At 40.8% G+C, this 17,228-nt stretch overlaps 1 protein-coding gene across 1 annotated transcript; it reads left to right on the top strand.

Moving 5' to 3' along the window:
* The first annotated feature begins 726 nt into the window (after positions 1-726).
* On the top strand, positions 727-17,126 carry scaf4a (SR-related CTD-associated factor 4a). Its single transcript, XM_026941952.3, has 20 exons — positions 727-915; positions 6,518-6,601; positions 6,813-6,857; positions 6,974-7,135; positions 8,440-8,572; positions 8,766-8,908; positions 8,997-9,173; positions 9,299-9,387; positions 9,555-9,669; positions 10,681-10,839; positions 11,057-11,127; positions 11,289-11,479; positions 11,715-11,815; positions 11,940-12,053; positions 12,140-12,296; positions 13,875-13,981; positions 14,335-14,497; positions 14,655-14,735; positions 14,890-14,982; positions 15,371-17,126. Exons 1-20 carry the CDS (start codon positions 739-741, stop codon positions 16,117-16,119), a joined length of 3,111 nt encoding a protein of 1,036 aa, XP_026797753.3. The 5' UTR covers positions 727-738; the 3' UTR covers positions 16,120-17,126.
* The last annotated feature ends 102 nt before the right edge of the window (positions 17,127-17,228 follow it).

A 17,228-nucleotide genomic window follows, 5' to 3' on the forward strand; every position in this document is an offset into this window, starting at 1 on the left:
CTCCCAATATTTAGACCATTTACCTGGCAAGAAATGCATAGAATCACTAGCCTCATTTGTCACTTTGAGCAGACTTCCACTGAGATACACTTTCTCTTTGTTTGCCATAACCTACACATGATGATTGTATGCTTTAAGGGCGGCATGCAGGTGGTGCAACCGCAGCGGGTAGCGTTGCCACCTCACAGCTCCAGGGTCCCTGGTTCAGTCATGAGCTCGGGTTACTCTCTGCATGGCGTTTCTGTCCATGTTCTGCCCACCTTCCAAAAATACTGAAGTAGGTGGATTTGCTAAGATAAATTACCTCTAGGTGTGAATGTGTGGGTGCAGGGTGCGCTGCAATAGACCGGCTTCCCATCCAGGGTGTATTCCTGCCTCACGCCCCGTGATACTGGGACAGACTCCGGTCCACTGCGACCCTGACTCAGATAAAGCGCTTACTGAAAGTGAACCAGTGTTTGATTTAAAACAAGATCTTGGCAGCTGGATTATTATTATTATTGTAAAAACTAGCCCAAAGCAGTTTTTTCCACTGGCACCTTGCTCTAAAAGTAGCCCTGTATGACCTTGGCTGTGACCCTGATTGTGTAGTAAATGTAGATGTTAAGTTAGCTGGTTGATCACAAGTAGCCTATCACATAGCTGCAGCATCGCTCCACTCATATTCATCACTCACAAAGTAACCTTCACAGCGCCATCTAGTGCAGCGACTTGAGAAACACGTGCAGCAATCCCAGCATGCCTCGCGCGCCGCAACGACTCCGCTCCTGTCTTCTTACTGAGGGCGAGAGGCGGCGGACATGTTGGGATGGCCCGTTAAGCCACACTACTTCATTTATTTGGAAATTTAACGAAGAGAAAGAAAGTCGGCAAAGGTGGAACACAATGGATGCAGTCAACGCTTTTAACCACGAGGTCAGTTTAAGCATAACTCTACAGGTGTGGCACTAGCAGTGTGGCCAGGTAGCAACTGGCTACCTGAATAGCTAGCTAGCTGGCTAGCATTAGCTTAGCTGCTTAGCTAACCGGATTGTGTATGAATATAAAGTGGGCCCCGGTTAGCCGTATTGCTCGGGCCGAATAGAAAACGAAGGCCTCGTTGTTTCAAACGTCCACACTGTCCAGGCGGTGGGTTTGTGTGTGGTGTGGACTGTTAGGCGACATGCAGCCATAAAACGCACATTGTGAACGTACAGAAGAAGATAAACTGAATAATACACAATCCTCATTTCTTCTCCAGGCTGCTAGCTGGCTTAGTAGCTAGCTGTTTAGCTAGTTAGCTTGTTAGTTAGTTAGCTGTGCTCGCGCGCTATTCAGGTAGTAAAGCCAGCGCTCGCTTTGCAGTTTATGTTTAATTATTTTACACTTCTGTTCGTTGGATAGTTAGTTAAACGGGCTGTTAATGTGATGCTCAGAAATGTTCATTAGACGTCTGTTTGCGTGCAGAGTGTTTGCAGTAGTCCTGTGTTGTTAGCAGAGTTAGCTAGCGTTGTTTGGTGGGAGTGAGTATAGCAACAGTCCCCCCCCTCCCTCTCTCCTCCTCCTCCTCTCCTTCTTCTTCTTCTTTAGAGCACGAGGGTCACCCGATTGTCGTTAAAATTCAGCATCATCGCAAAGAAACAGTTTTCAGTATTTTGGTGTTCAGGAAACAGGCAGGTGAACATCTCGCTGTGCTTTTGGAGTTAGCCGGCTAGCCCGCCTGCAGGGGTTTGTTGTGGACATCAGTAACACACAACACACTGACATGCTGTTTTACACACATCAGACTGTAGGCAAACCATGTGGCATTTCTGAGCTCACACATCTGTAAACTGGGATGAACCCCAGCAAAAGGAAGTCAGATGAGAATTAAGATAATTAGACTCAATTTACTGTGTCTGGCATTCTGCAAATCTGATTGCAAAGTTTTAGTCAATTTCAACACGCGGTTTTATATGCATTTCATCATCAGAATAATAATAATAAGTATTTTATTAGTAGTAGTGGTGGTATTGTTTGTGGTTTGCAAATTTGATTTGGCCTTTGTTTTATGTTTATTCATTATTTTACAACAATAAAAGGAATGATTAGTAGATCCAGCATCTCTGTTCACAGACACTCAGTTTGGCTCAGTGGTTAAAGCTCTTGGTTATTGATCAGAAGGTTGGAGGTTCGAGCCCCAGCACCATCTCCTGTTGTGCTCTTGTGCAAGGCCCTTAACTCTCTCTCTGCTCCAGGAGCACCGTATCATGTGCTCTGACCCCAACTTCCTAATAAGCTGGGATGTGCGAAGCATAGAATTTCCCTGTAATGTTATAGGTAACAAATAAAGGCTTCTTCTTCAGTCTAGTTTTAGAATAAATGAACACACGTTCCACACAAAAACTGTTTCTTCACCTGTTTTTTTCACCCCCATGCTTCTTTTCATTTAGAGATTGGCAGGATGGTAGGATGTATACCCCAAAAAATATTTGTAAACTTTACCATTAATCTAATGTTATGCTGTGGTTCAGCGTATGACAGAAGATTAGGTTTTCAGGAGCTGGTTTCGGTGGTTCATGACAAAATTGCTGTTAAATTTGTTGCACGAGAGCCGCAGAACAGAACTAGCTCATACTCGTGTACAGATACTGAGTCACTGCTTTACGATGTTCCTTCTGTGGCTGCAGTTCAGTACTCAGTGTATATTTTAGCACACACCCATACTTACAATCAAACTTACTTTCAGCTGGGTTTATCTGACTTTATTTACCCGAAACATTATTGTGTTTAGCTCAGCCACTTCAGTTAGTTGACATGGTCATGTGACTGTATCACGGACCCGATACACCAAGTGAAAATCGTCATCTCTGCCTGTTTGAAATCCTCTTTTGAATGTCAGCGTTCTTCTGAGTGAAAACTCTTCTCTAATACTAACTCGTGGTCTTCATTTGGTCAATGAATTTCTTCCACGTAACGTCACGGCGGTGTGTTTTACTTTTCTTTGCTCTTGCGACGTTACTGTGTTCAGTAAGCGTGTTTGCACCAGCCATATCGGCACATGATAAAACCATTCATTGGGAAGGAGCCCACTGTTCTGTAAAAATGTGTTCTGTGTCAAAGGAACAGTGTACAGTTTTTAACTCGTGGTTCTCCGCAGTGCAACTAGTGGTCAGAATGTTATACTGGATACCTTTTAAGTTGAAAAGCATTTCCTTATTTTAATAATTAGTTTCTTAATATTAGGCATAGCTCCTGTGGTGAATTTACCACACACTGCAAACTAAAAGACCCCCCCCCCCCCCTTTTTTTTTAAAGGATAATTAAGTGTACAACTTTCCATTGCTGCTTCTACGAAACTGCTGCGTCTGTGTTTAACATATATCACAAGTATTTGATTGTAGAACAACTGTTTTATAAAATATTTATACTCTAAACCCAGGGTCTTCAGCATTATCCAAGTGCCGGTGTGGCTGCAGGCACCTGATTTCACTTGCTTACTGAGTTCACCGTAGTCTCCAGTCCTTTGTCTCCAATCAGCTATCAAGCATGCCTCCAGTTTGGCTGTAATGAAAGCCTGCAGCCACACCGGACCTTTGCGGATAAGACTGAAGACCCCTGCTCTAAACGTAAGATAATAAGGGTTGTACTGTAAAATGATTTCCAGTGAAAGTGAAACGGAAGCTGAAACTTTCAGTTCGTTCTGTGCAGTTTGGTTTCTCTGTTCACGCTGATTAGGGATGAAATTTGAGTGTCTCAGTGACTCGAGTAACTTTGTAATATTCAGTTAAATGGATCAATAATGTTCCCTTCTCAACCCGAGCGCAGCTACATATCAGGCAAACATACAGAAAGACCAGTAAGTGGCCATGTAGTTGGATTTGTAGTTTCATAAATGTCTTATTGAGAGATTTCTCCTTACATGCATGTGTTAAAATGTTTTTTGAGAGGTGTAAAGTTGTGGCTGTGTGTAGGTGTGTCTACATTCATTTCTGACAACTGCTCTTTTTTCAGCAGTTTGTTCAGTTGCTCAGTTTGCCCAAAAGTGCTACCTAATCATGTATTCAACCAAGGTCCTGTCCACACGTATACAGATTTTTTAAAAAAAAAAAAAAAGGTGGAGAGAGGTGGGGAAATATAAGAAGTTTTCACTGTTCAACATCATGTAACGCTTTGCATGACCTTTGCCCATTAAAAACTGCATTGTGAACAGAGATTATTGATAACCGCTGTAACTGGCGCTACGTTCACATTAATCCGGATAAATTTGAAAACACGTCTTTTTCTCTACGTTGTGGCCTTCTGTCCACACTGAAACGATGTATTTGTCCAGCGAAAGCGGCGTCTTCACGTTGTGGTGTGGAGTGAGAAAACAGAGATGTTCAAAAACAGTGACGTATTTTTAGTCATGTGACGCAATCATGTGACCCATTCAACTCAAAACAAACAACTTTATAATCTTGCGTTACTCGCAGCAACAACTCCACCTCTTTGTCTGTCCATTTAAAAAGCTCTTCCTCGACATTGCCGCATCAATTCAAAGAGATGGAAGGTAAATAAACGGTGGAAATGGCACGGCCAAAGCTTCTTACGTTTTTACGCATGTGCAGTCTAGGGATGTAAGCGTTTTCAGTGTGGACAAGCAATTTTTGGAAAACTTTTGAAAATGCCAGTGTAGACAGAGAGTGGTTTCAAACGACAGTGCAGTTTTTACTTCTATCCAGATTAATGTCTGGGCCTGGGGAGTATACATCGATTTCCAACAGCGGTGTCAGTTTTTAAATGATTTTCTTTTTCAATTCCAGCCTGATCTGCTTTTTAGCTGATGCAGCCGTGAATCTTTGTTTGTCATTTTTTGTATTAGAACTTTTGGCTATCCATGACCCTGCCAGGGTTAAAGAGGTTACTGAAGACACATGAATGCTTTTGAACGGGTGGTAGTTGTTTTTTTTTTCTCTCCGCGCATTTCGCTTTCTTTACTGCTAAAAATGCCTGCTCTTAATGTTATTCTTGAGGCATTTGACATGACAGTTTATGAAATACTATTGCACCCCAATTAGCTCACATGTGCGTGAGTGCTTTCAAAATGCTTTTGTGTGTGTATAGATATTTTCAAAAATGTTCAAAATTCTTTTTTTTTTTTCTTTTTTTAAATTTTTATTATTATTATTAAACGGGTAAAACCTAGTGAAAAATCTGTATACTTGTTGGTGGGGCCTTGCTTATTTTATAACATGCTTGTATGTCTGTGTTTAGGAGTTAGGAATATTTTTCACTTCAGCCCAAAACAAACTACTTTTACATGCACATGAGGATTGGAAATCTCCAGCTCTGACCAAATGAGCACAACTCAGCTGACTTAACTGATGTTCTGAACAAGAGAGAGCAAGAGAATCTTGGTGATGACTGAAATACTGACCACTAAACAAAAGAGGAGCAGATCTCAGTCATGACTGAAATGATCCACTGACCCTATGACTTTTTCAGTTTAAAAAACATAGCTAGACAAACATATAGGCCTGACATAAACCCACATAACATCTCTGATAGTCATGAAGTCGGTTATGGGTATGCATGGAAATGTTGCGATTTTGTTTGTTTTGCTGTGTGCAGTTGTGAAGCAACCCAGTCGGTAACACCTAAACAAATTGACTCAGTCATGGATACTGATTCGTTCCTCCTTAGTGACTCGTTCAAAATGACAGAATCGTTCAGTTGTTTCTCCACAGGTGGTTATGCACCAATCTTGAACTCGAATTCTACACGACTACTTTATAACACTTCTGTCACTCACTGTGTCTTCACAGAGTGGCCTTTAATGTTTTCTGAATATTTTCAACAACCTAAATGACTGATAAAAAGATTTGTAGACGACTACACTATTGATATGATGATTAATTAATATATGGAGGGGTTTGTGAGTCAGCTTTGCTTGTAAAGAAGCTGAAATACAGACCTCTAAAACTTCACTCTGTGGTGCTGTGCATCAAAGAAACACTGATTGGTGGAGTAGGGAAGTGTATTGGGTTGCAGTCAGTTTGGTGCAAGACCCAAGCAGTGCACGAAGCAGTGCAAAAGCATCTGCATTTGCATAGGAGACACACAGCAAATTTACATGTAGCGTTGGGCAATATGATGATGGTTTATATATATATATCACAGTAAATATTTCGGAGATATCGGGGTATCGTTATTGTATTTATAACAATTACAAACTCTGACTGGAAGAAGTTCAGTATATGGAGAAAAGGGAAAAAAAAAAAACTAACATTTTTGAAGTTGTAAAATGGCACAGACTGTATTTTACTTACATTTCAGTCTTATTCATTTTTTGTAGACATTATATAAAAATATAAATGAAAATTTTCACTGTTTATGTACTACTCTTTGGCTGGCTGGTTTCTTAGCAAATCTATGCAATACATGTCTTCAAGAATTGTGATATGATACTTTTGTCAAATCACACACCTCTTTGTGGATGTTCTGCTCTGTGTACACAGATGCTTAAGTGGATATGAGCCTTGACACTCAGCCATCTCATTATGTGTTTGCATTACAGCTATTCTCCCTGATGGACTCAAAACCTCCAATCTCCAGGGCTAAGATGATCTCCATTACAAAATCTGCAATAAAAGCCATTAAAGTAAGTATAACAGCTTTAAAGTATGAGTTAGATTTAACTTAAAATCCTATATCAGTTAGAGTTAACTTAAAATCCTTTAATGCAGCAATTAAATACCTTTTAACCAAGTTTGCTGATGTGTCTAATGCACTTCCGTGTATTGTAAAAATGGTAATAATAATCATTTGTATTGTTACAAGGCATTAACAGTGTCTGTATTTCTCTGGTCCAGTTATACAAACATGTTGTCCAGATTGTTGAGAAATTTATCAAAAAGGTAAGTGTGCTTTTTACTTTTTTTGTTTAATGCCGTGAGCTCTGCTTGTTCTGTGGATTGTCATTTTCTTATGTCTTACTGAGGACTGCACTGAAATGTGTTATTCTTTTTTCCAGTGCAAGCCTGAGTATAAAGTACCAGGACTCTATGTTGTGGACTCCATCGTGCGACAGTCGCGTCATCAGTTTGGCGCAGACAAGGATGTGTTTGGTCCCCGGTTCACTAAGAACATCACTGGGACTTTTGAGAACCTGTGCTTATGTCCCACAGAGGACAGGGTAAGAGTTATTGTTTTTCTTTCTATAACTTTCTATAACCCATGCATCTCAGTTCTCAGGTCTGGCCCTTTTGCCCCAGCCACCTGCGGACCAACTCTACAGGCTTCTGATGCACAGATTTATCAAATATGTTTTATATTGATTGTGTCTAATAACAAATCACAAATTCTACTAGAGAGCTGTAAAATTGTGCGACTTTAAATACAGTGGTACATTTGGCCAGTAAATGAAAAAGCCTCTAAACTGGTCTCCATTGTATCTTGGGCCTAATTTAGCAACATTTTGTTAAAAAGGTTCTAAATTGTTTCTTACACACAATTTAGTCATCTTATGTGCAAAATAATATTGTGATGTTGCTGCATATTTAAACAGACAACCATAATTAACCATATACAGTGTTTGGCATGTAGCCAAGTGTGAACCACAGCTGATGGCACAAATTTAATTATAGCGGTGTCAGAAAACACAATTTGTTGCAACCCGAGTCTTGAGCCAACGTGGCCTTATTGTCCACCAGTGTGTGCGCATTTAAACAACAGGCTGGCTAACCACAGCAAAATGTACAGAATACAATATGTGGCCAAAGGTTTGTGGACACCTGGCCATCACAGCCATTTGTGGGTCTGTTGCGACAAAGTTTGAAGCACGCAATTGTATAGGATGCCCTTGTGTGCTTTAGCATTACAATTTCCTTTCTCTGGAACTCGGGGGCCCAAACATGTTCTTGCATGACAATGCCCCTGTGCACCAAGCAAGGTCCATAAAGACATGGTTTCCCAAGGTTTGAGTGGAAGAACTCGAAAAAAACAAACAAAAAAAACCTAACTCAATCCCACTGAGCACCTTTGGGATGAACTGGAACTCGACTGTGCCCCAGGCCTCCTCGCCCAACATCAGTGCCTGACCTCACTAATGCTCTTGTGGCTGAATGACCACAAATCCCCACAGCCACGCTCCAAAATCTAATTGAAGTAGAGATTATTATAACAGAAAAAGGGAGGACTATATCTGGAATAGGATGTTCAGAAAGCACATATGGTGTGACGGTCAGATGTCCACAAGTTTTTGGCTATATATACTGTATGTAGTATCAGAAGGTGGCTAAATAAAACCACTTCTTTCACTCCTCTGTTATACAAGGATGGGCAAAGAAAATGAAAAACACCCATTGTTTTGGGCTGTTTACTATTTTAGACAATAGAACTGTGCCTTTTTCAGAGCATAATAATAAAGTTCAGTCTGTTTTACCTCCCCCGTATGAGATTAATCTCCACTGTTATCCTTTCTGCCGGTTATGTTTACAGAGTAAGATTGTGCGCGTCTTGAACCTGTGGCAAAAGAACGGCGTGTTTAAGATTGAGGTGATCCAGCCTCTCCTGGACATGGCTGCCGGATCCAGCAGCTCAGGCTCAGTTCCAGGTGTGGACAATGGCCCAGGTGGGTGTGAGAAATATGCTAAATTCTTAAATACTTCTTTTTTTTTCCAGAAATTAACACTTTTATCACCAGGGAAATTGAACACGATGCATATGTCGCTTAATCTTCCCCATTAAAAAGATGGTTTTATTTGTAGAAACTACATCTACTAACAATCAAGTAAACTAAAATTGTTAAATTTGTTCCTCTTCAGCTGCATCTCCTCCCTCCCCAGCAAGGGAAGCTGAGAGCCACACAGCAGTGTCGGTTAACTCTGCAGCGCCTGTGCCACAGCTGCAGAACTCGGACGCCTTTGCTGCTGTAGCTCAGCTCTTCCAGTCCTCGCAAGGCCAACAGGTTCAATACACCATCATCCCAAAACACTGCATGTGTCTGCAATGCTCTGTTTCTTTAGCTTGTTCTAACTCTAACATCCTAACTGTAGCTCCAGCAGATGCTCCAGACGTTCCAGCAGCCCGGGAAGCCCCAGTCTCCAGCGCTGGAGAATAACATGATGACCCATCTCCAGATACAAGCCTCAGCTATTCAGCCCCCCACGGGTTTGGCACAGGGCCACCCACACACCACACAGCCTGCAGAGAAGAAAGCCACATTCGACAAGGTGAGTACACATTTAAAATGCCAGGTTTAAGGACTCGGTTAGGTACGTTGTGCTTTGTGTTTACAGAATTAGGATAAAGTAATTAGTATAATGCTAATGTTTTTGTTTGTTTGTTTTATTTTCAGAAACTTCTTGATCGTTTTGATTATGATGATGAACCAGAAGGAGGAGAAGAGACCAAGAGGGATGAGGCATCCTCTGTCCAGCCTGCCTTGTATGCTATGACCTAGAAACCCTTTTTATCTCAGCATTATTGTACATTCATATAACTGAAAAATATGAATATGTACTTACATATATAAAGTTTTAATGCATTTTGTTTTCTCTGTAAGTGAATGCTGTTGGTGACGTCAGGGTGTGTGTGTGTGTGTGTCCCTGCAGTGGCTTTGGAGAAGGTGTCCAGCCGCCTCAGCAGGCTTCAGCAGTCTTCTCTCAAGCTCCCAGTCAGATGCAACACTTTCAGCAACACATGATGGGCCTGAGTCAAGAACACCAGGTAGGTGTAATGTTTTATGTTAAATAATCAGTGTATGTTTCTCCTGAGCTTTTGTGATCACTCTTCCCCGGTTAGTTGCCATGGCTCTAAATTGTTGCAGACAGTATGAAGAACTATGATGGCAATATTCAGCTAAAATTCGTGAAGGTCAAGTTACATAAAATTCAAAAAGCTCTGGATAAGACACTAACATAACTGAGTGGTGACAGCAGTTACTTTTTAATACTTAACTGTTATTATCTCATGGCTAGAAATAAGTTAAGGTTAAGTAAGTCTGTTTAGTTTTGTAGTGGTGCTTTAACCCTCGTGTCACATTAACACTTTTTTGTGATCTTGAAGTGGAACGTAAACACTTACTTCTGTCCAGTCATTAGACATTCTGGTTTTTAAATAAACCAAGTTGTCACATCACTTTCACTATGAGAGTCTGTAAAAACTCTTCCCTTTCCTTTCTTAATGTGCTGCCTTTAGGTGAGTAATTTACATAAATGCATGTGACTAGCTTCAAGAAGCTGTAACAGAATGTTTGCTACAGAAGCAATAGGTTGTTGAAACAAAAAAACTGAAATTGCTGAACTACAGGCATTTTTTTTTCATACATTGATTGGTTCTGCAAAAAGATTTTTTAACATTGCTTTACAGCCAAATTAAAAACACAGCATGCCACAATATTAAACTTCTAAGGAACTCTCAGTCCCTTTTTCGATATTTACTGATGTTCTAGCTCTTAAGCATCAGGTGTTAATGATCAGATACTGACATCATCTTACTTGGCAACCCTTTGCAACTGTCTGTTGCAGAGTTATGGAAAACATCACAAAGGAGATGATCGAGTGCTTTAAGACAAATTGTATAAGCCTTTGTGTTCATGTGTCAGATCTGTATTCCAGTTACAACCTTTTACATAATAAGTCAGTGAATTATTATTCTAATTTAGAGCTAACAGTGTTAGATTAGATCGATGCATTCCTATATCCTTCACTTATCATTTGATGAAACATCTTGTTCCAGGTTCCATCTCCAAATGGACAGTCTCAGGCTTTCAACCGATTGCCACCTCAATCCTACCCAGGGATGATGCCACCAGGTGTAGGTCCCGCTGGTTTCCCCGGACCCTTCCCCCCTCAAAACAATGCCTTTCCTCAGCTCATGGCTGGACAGCAGCATCAGGCAAGGCGCTCAGTTAGCATTTCTCTGATATTTATAGACCATTCAAAGGAAACCTAAAGCCATGGTCACAGAGACAATATGCAGTTTAACAAAAGTTATTGATCTTAGCATTTGTTTTGATTTGGTATTCCAGAAAACCTCCTGTCTTTTCAGTTCATTTAGTTAATAAACCTGTGTAATGCACTTTTTATATATTTTTGTATGTGTATCCCCACAGGAGGCCTCTGGGGAGATGGACACAAGACAGCACCAAGATGGCAGGAGGACACGGTCTAGGTCTGGTTCAAGGTGAGGTGTGACAATAAGCCTTTAAAAATCTGAATATCTTAAGATAATATCTGATAATATCCGAAGGACATAATATAATTAGCACAATCATTATTGTTCATACTTGCAGTAGACAAACTTTGCATATTCGGTCTTCTTTGGAAATTTGTCCACTTTTCCAGATCTCCTAAAAGGAGGCGGTCACGGTCAGGTTCCCGTTCCAGACGTTTTCGACATCGACGGTCACGGTCTCGATCCAGAGAAAGGCGGCGCCACTCACCCCGCTCTCGCTCTCAGGAGAGGAGGGAACGGGAGAGGGAGCGAGAACGTAGACAGAAAGGCCTGCCTCCCATCAAACCTGACACTTTAAGTGGTGAGCCATGATCTTTTTTCTAAGTAGAGCTTAGGCCTAAAAGCTCCACAAGCCTAAGTTCCTTAAAGCCTGTTCCTGGAAAAAATATATATATATATATATATATAGTAAATTTGAAATTTAATCCTTTTAATGTTTATGATTGATAATACCTTATTTTCCTGTTTAATGCTGCAGTTTTTTTGAGACTGATTCTCACCCTCTTGCTCTGTAATATTTTTTTCCCCCCATGCAGTGTGCAGCACCACACTTTGGGTTGGCCAGCTGGACAAAAGGACGCAACAGCAGGATGTGGCATGTCTATTAGAGGAGTTTGGCCAGATAGAGTCCATAAACGTACGTATTAAACATGTACATTCTAATCACTAAGAGAGTATACATATTGCAATACATCATATGTAATGTACAACATAATTAATGGAGATTGATGTCTTGGTCAATGTGTTCATCTGTTTGGCAGATGATTCCTCCTCGAGGTTGTGCATACATTGTCATGGTTCATCGTCAGGATGCTTTTCGGGCTCTCCAGAAACTTAGCAGAGGCACTTACAAAGTCAACCAAAAAGCCATAAAGGTACTAGACACGTAACTGATCTTAATCAAATATGCAGTGTTTTTATTTCATTCACACTGAAGGATTATGTGCACTTGTGTCCACAGATTGCCTGGGCTCTAAACAAAGGGATTAAGTCAGAGTTCAAGCAGTATTGGGACGTAGAGCTTGGTGTCACCTATGTCCCCTGGTCCAAAGTCAAAATGGAAGATCTGGACGTTTTTAGAGAGGGGGGCATGCTGGATACAGATACACTCTCCCCAGGTAACATACAATGCACAGGCTAATAGATATTTATTACCATTAATAGTGAATCAGCTGCACACGCCAGTTGAGATTTAAGTTTTGGTGTTTTCACCATAGCTCTGAATGTTTGTGAAGTTGATGTTGTGTAGATTCCTAGTAGACAGTTTCTAGGGCCTTACAGTTGTTCTGTAATTTTGGTTCCTTACTAACAGACATCACAGTTTTTGTGATGTTACATTTTTCCCATTCAGATTTCTCGATTTTTCTATATAATTATTTCATTTATGACAATTGGAAAAATTAATGGATTATGGGCAAACCTTGATTTTCCATGGTGCAGAGTTATAACACAAATGAAATAAAAGCCTTAAACATTTTTAATCAGACAAAAAGGCTCATCACGAAATGATTAAATACCCGCTCCATCTTTTTTTTTTTCCCCTCTTCTCTCCCCCCTGTTGTACTTCTCCATATTCAAGCACCATCTGCGTCACCAGCCACTTGACACCTTCATATAATTACTACTGAGGGAAGGTCACCCACATTAAGACACTCTAATATTAATTTGCCAGTAGAAGCTATGTAGATATATTTGGGATATTTTCACAGCTCAAGTCCAATAATTTCCGAAAACTGATTTCAGAAGCCTGTTGTGTTCGTGACCTTGACAGGACTTCATGGCGGAAAGACTTTCATTGTTTTATTTCACTCTGCATGTGTTATACAAGGTGATGGAGCACTGGGAAAGAGCCAAGTGATTTTCCTGCTCATAGTCAGACAAAGACGAAAAATGCCATAGCTGGGTTCGGCAAACTATTTTGCTTTGATTCTGTGTTCAAACCTTTCGAGCAGTGGGATAACGCTTTTCATATTGTAGCTAGCTACCGTTTAATGTTGACGCTTCCCCTGGCAAATAACATTTTTATTGCTGGTCTACATAACTAACTGGGTCAGCTGGCTGGCCAAATATAAGCTAACTATAATCAGATAACCTCCTAACATCATTAATTTCAATAGACACCATCATTATTATCAGTGGCATAGCTAGGGGAGTGGATATCGAGTTTGAAACTCCGAAATATTTTCCAGTTCCAAATGGATACTCGTAACGTCCTATTTTACCTGCCTCGATCATGCCATGAAAATAGCCATTGATGCTGACATGGCATTAAAAGAACAATGAATAAACAATAAATAAATAAACTGAAATTTTACTGCAGCGGCCACCAAAACACTTTCCTATGGAGGAAAAACACTGTACAAGACCTGATATTCTCTGATAATCTCCCTCATGTCAAGTGAGGCAAAGATGTGTTTGGACAGAATGGTAATAAATAAGCCCCCCTACCTGGGGGAGATGACTTCAATTCAGGTCTCAGGCTAAGAGATAATACAATTTAAGATGGTTTTGTTACCATTTTTCAATGAACTTGCTGGAGTTGCTGTCTAAAATACAGTAAGGATGCATATCTCAGTCCGGATTTCTGTGAAATTGTTTTCATTTAGAAATGTGTATATAGAAAATGCACCAATAATTTTGCTTTGGCTAGTAGAAGTGGGACTTACTGGCTTACTGGCTAGTTTTATTTCTTCCAGAGTGGAAAGGGGTGCAGAGTGAACTGGAGACTGCGGACGACGCGCCTCAAAACGGCAGAAGTGACGTGGGCCAGATGGACGAGAGCCCGGCACTGCTCCCTGTGCAGGTAATATGAAGTAATGTGATGTAAAAGTGCACAGATGTAATTTCAACAATAATTCAATTATGTTTACATGAACTCAGATATCTTGGAATGCTTTTAGATGACTACTGTAACAAGTGAAAGACAAAATCAAATAATCATGTTGCGTGTGCTTTGATTTAAAATATATAATCACAGTAGTTGGCTATGAGTCTCAAAAAGAAATACCTTTTTGTTCGGTTGTCACTTTTCTCCTATTACAGTAATTCAACTTTAACACAGTGTTTTAACTTAAACTCATTAGATGCAGTAGATATCTAAGTTAAGTTTAAATTTATTAAGGATGCAGTTGAACATTGTATATTCTTTCCATCCAGGCTACTCCTGTCCAGCCAGTAGGGCCTTCTGGGCCAGTTGGGGTTCCACCCCCAGGTTTTCCTGCTGCCATGAATATCCCACCACCATCATTTCCACCAGGCGTTCCTCCTCCACCTGGACCTTTTATGAGGCCTGGGTTTAACCCCATGCAGATTCCTCCTGGTACCCTAACTGCATTATCATTAGAACATAAATTGCTATTAACATTATCAAAGTGAAGCGTTTAGGCTGTCATTGGCGCATTAAGAAGAATTGTATGTTTGTCTGTAGTGAATGTCTGTTTATTTACTAGTACGTTTATTTTTGACTACAATTTCAGGATTTCTACCTCCGGGTGGCATGCCTCCTATTGGCACTGGGGGGCCTCCTCTTCCCACAGCGGGCATTGGCATGCCACCAGGTAAGACCAGCACACACTGCGTACGTTTTCCCTCAGCCTTGTACCTCAACCTGTGTGTCTTTTCTGATAGTATGGCACTTTGGAAAACTATATGTCTGTTTTCAGTAATGATTAACATAATTAATTTCTTTTTTTTTGTTGTTGTTTTTTGCAGTTGGCAGCTCAGTTGAGGATTTGTCTGGTGATCCAGTAGGAATGGGCTCCAGGATCAATAGGGAAGGTGTAGACGGTTTCAATACTGGTCCAGGTGCGTGGTAATAAGAACTAGGGTTGGCTTACTGTTCATGACAGTATGAATACTCAATAGTAGGTTTATAGAGAAAAACAGTAAACCTGGTCCTGTTTCTCATAAATATTAGCATTTAGTACAAGTTCGTCCAAATTTTCCAATGCTGTGTGTTTATAATGTTATACATCCATTCAGAATTCAGTCAAATGTTCAAATGGTCATGGTCATTTAAAACAGTCTTTAATGTGTTCATGCGGTATATGGTCACTTGTCATATTTCAGCTTTTTTGATTCTGCAGTATGGTTAATGGGTTCTTGTCTGTTCTTTGATTTAAAGCACAAGTTTTATTGTTACACAATGTCTGTTTCTACTTTGCACACTTTTTTTTTTGTTTTATCCCACCAGGTAACCCGGTTCCACCAGGACCTCCACCTGGGATGAACATGCAAAATCCACCAGGGCTTTTAGGTACAAGACCAGGGGCGATGCCACTTCAGCGCCCCCCAGGAATGCCCCCACCACCTCACCTGCAGCGCTTCCCGATGCCCCCCCCACGGCCCGGCATGCCCCCCATGCCCCCCCAGATGATGCCCCCCAGGGGCATGCCACAGATGATGCACCGTGAGCCTCCACCAGGGAGTTTTGGCATGCCTCCTCCTCCATCACACGCCATCCGAGGCCCTTTTCCCCCTCCAGGCCCTCCATTCAGGGGAGAGCGGAATAGAGAGCAGGAGCGCTATGGAGGGCGCAGGCAGTTTGGGGGTGAACGGTCAGAAGGACGTGAGCGCTTTGGTGGATGGCATGAAGATCCGGAGTCAAGGGGAGGCTGGGACAGAGCGGGGTCACGTAGAGACTGGAGGAGGAGTCCTGATGGAGAGAGAGAAAGGGAGAGGGAGCAAGGGAGAGAGGAAGAACGGGGCAAACGCAGAGACAGAGAGAGAAGCACCCGCTGGGACAGGGACGACAGACTTGACAAACTTGAGCCTAATGGACACGAGATGCTCAGAGACTCGAGCAGCCGTGAGCGCCATAGTGATTCTACAAACGAAATGCCTCATGCCAAGGCAGAAGCTCCAGCTCCTTCCAAAGAAGGGAGTGCAGAGGTGGAAAATCAGAGCCAACCTGCAGAACAAACGAAGGCAGATCAATCCTAGGTCACACTAGGCTGTGGACTGGAACTCTTAAGAAAAAAAAAAAAAAAGAAAAAAAAAATGTGTCCTTTCTTTTTTTTTTTATCCTAATCAGAAGCGTGTATCTGTGTGATCTTTTGCTAAAAACTATAGGAATACAGTCTAGAGTGGGACCGATATGATCACATTGCATGGGCTTAGATGTGATGGAAACGATCCCATATGTAAAGAGGAAAAAACAAAAACACATATCATTCTTACTGTTAAGGCCAGGCCAGTGCCCTGTGTGCACTGATTTAAAATAAGCTTACTCCATGTCCATACCCATGCAGATTTTGGGCACTACATGCTAATGTGCAGAAATGGTTCAGAAACATGCTTCATTCTTAAGCTCTGAGGTTTAATTCTAATTTTAATGCCTGGTCTTCCTCCAATGATTTCATTGACTTACAACGCAATTGACGTCAAGTGTCTGGCTAACATGGAGCACCGTCCTGTGAATCAGTGTCCATTATTGAGTTTAAATGTTGTACTAAGCCAGTGTTTCATATCCCTGTACTGCACATTTTGGTGGTTTTCCTGCTTTAACATGCCCATGTAAAAAAATCATGAAGGGCTTCTTAATAGTTAATGAATTGAGTCAGGCATGTTGGGACTAGGGGCCAAGCTAGAATGGACAGTGCAGGACTATCCCATGAGTAAGATTGGAGAAAAAAAACTGTTTTTTAAACAAAAAGACATGGAAAAAATGGAAAATAACTCTGCTGTAAATATGCTTACATTACTCTAATAATATTTGTAGAGTTGGAAGTTTTTCTGAAGTATACTTCTGTCAGTGTCACCAATGGATCCTTGACTAAAATAAGAGACAAAGCCCCGTTTGCTGTAATGTTTTTAACCTACAGTGTTTACATTGTACCAGAGATGAGATGTTTGTATAATTTTTAAGTTTGTGCAGATGTGAACTCATTTAATATTTCAGCAATGGGGATTCAGTTTTAATAAACTATTTTCATACCAAAATGAAAAAACTGAATTCACAATATGACTTGTGTTGACGTCAGCAATGTTAGCTTTTTTTTATTTTTTATTATTATTATTATTATTATTATTATTATTATTATTAAACTAAC

The sequence above is a fragment of the Pangasianodon hypophthalmus genome, chromosome 17 (genome assembly GCF_027358585.1).
Source record: "Pangasianodon hypophthalmus isolate fPanHyp1 chromosome 17, fPanHyp1.pri, whole genome shotgun sequence".
NCBI classification, from domain to species: domain Eukaryota; kingdom Metazoa; phylum Chordata; class Actinopteri; order Siluriformes; family Pangasiidae; genus Pangasianodon; species Pangasianodon hypophthalmus.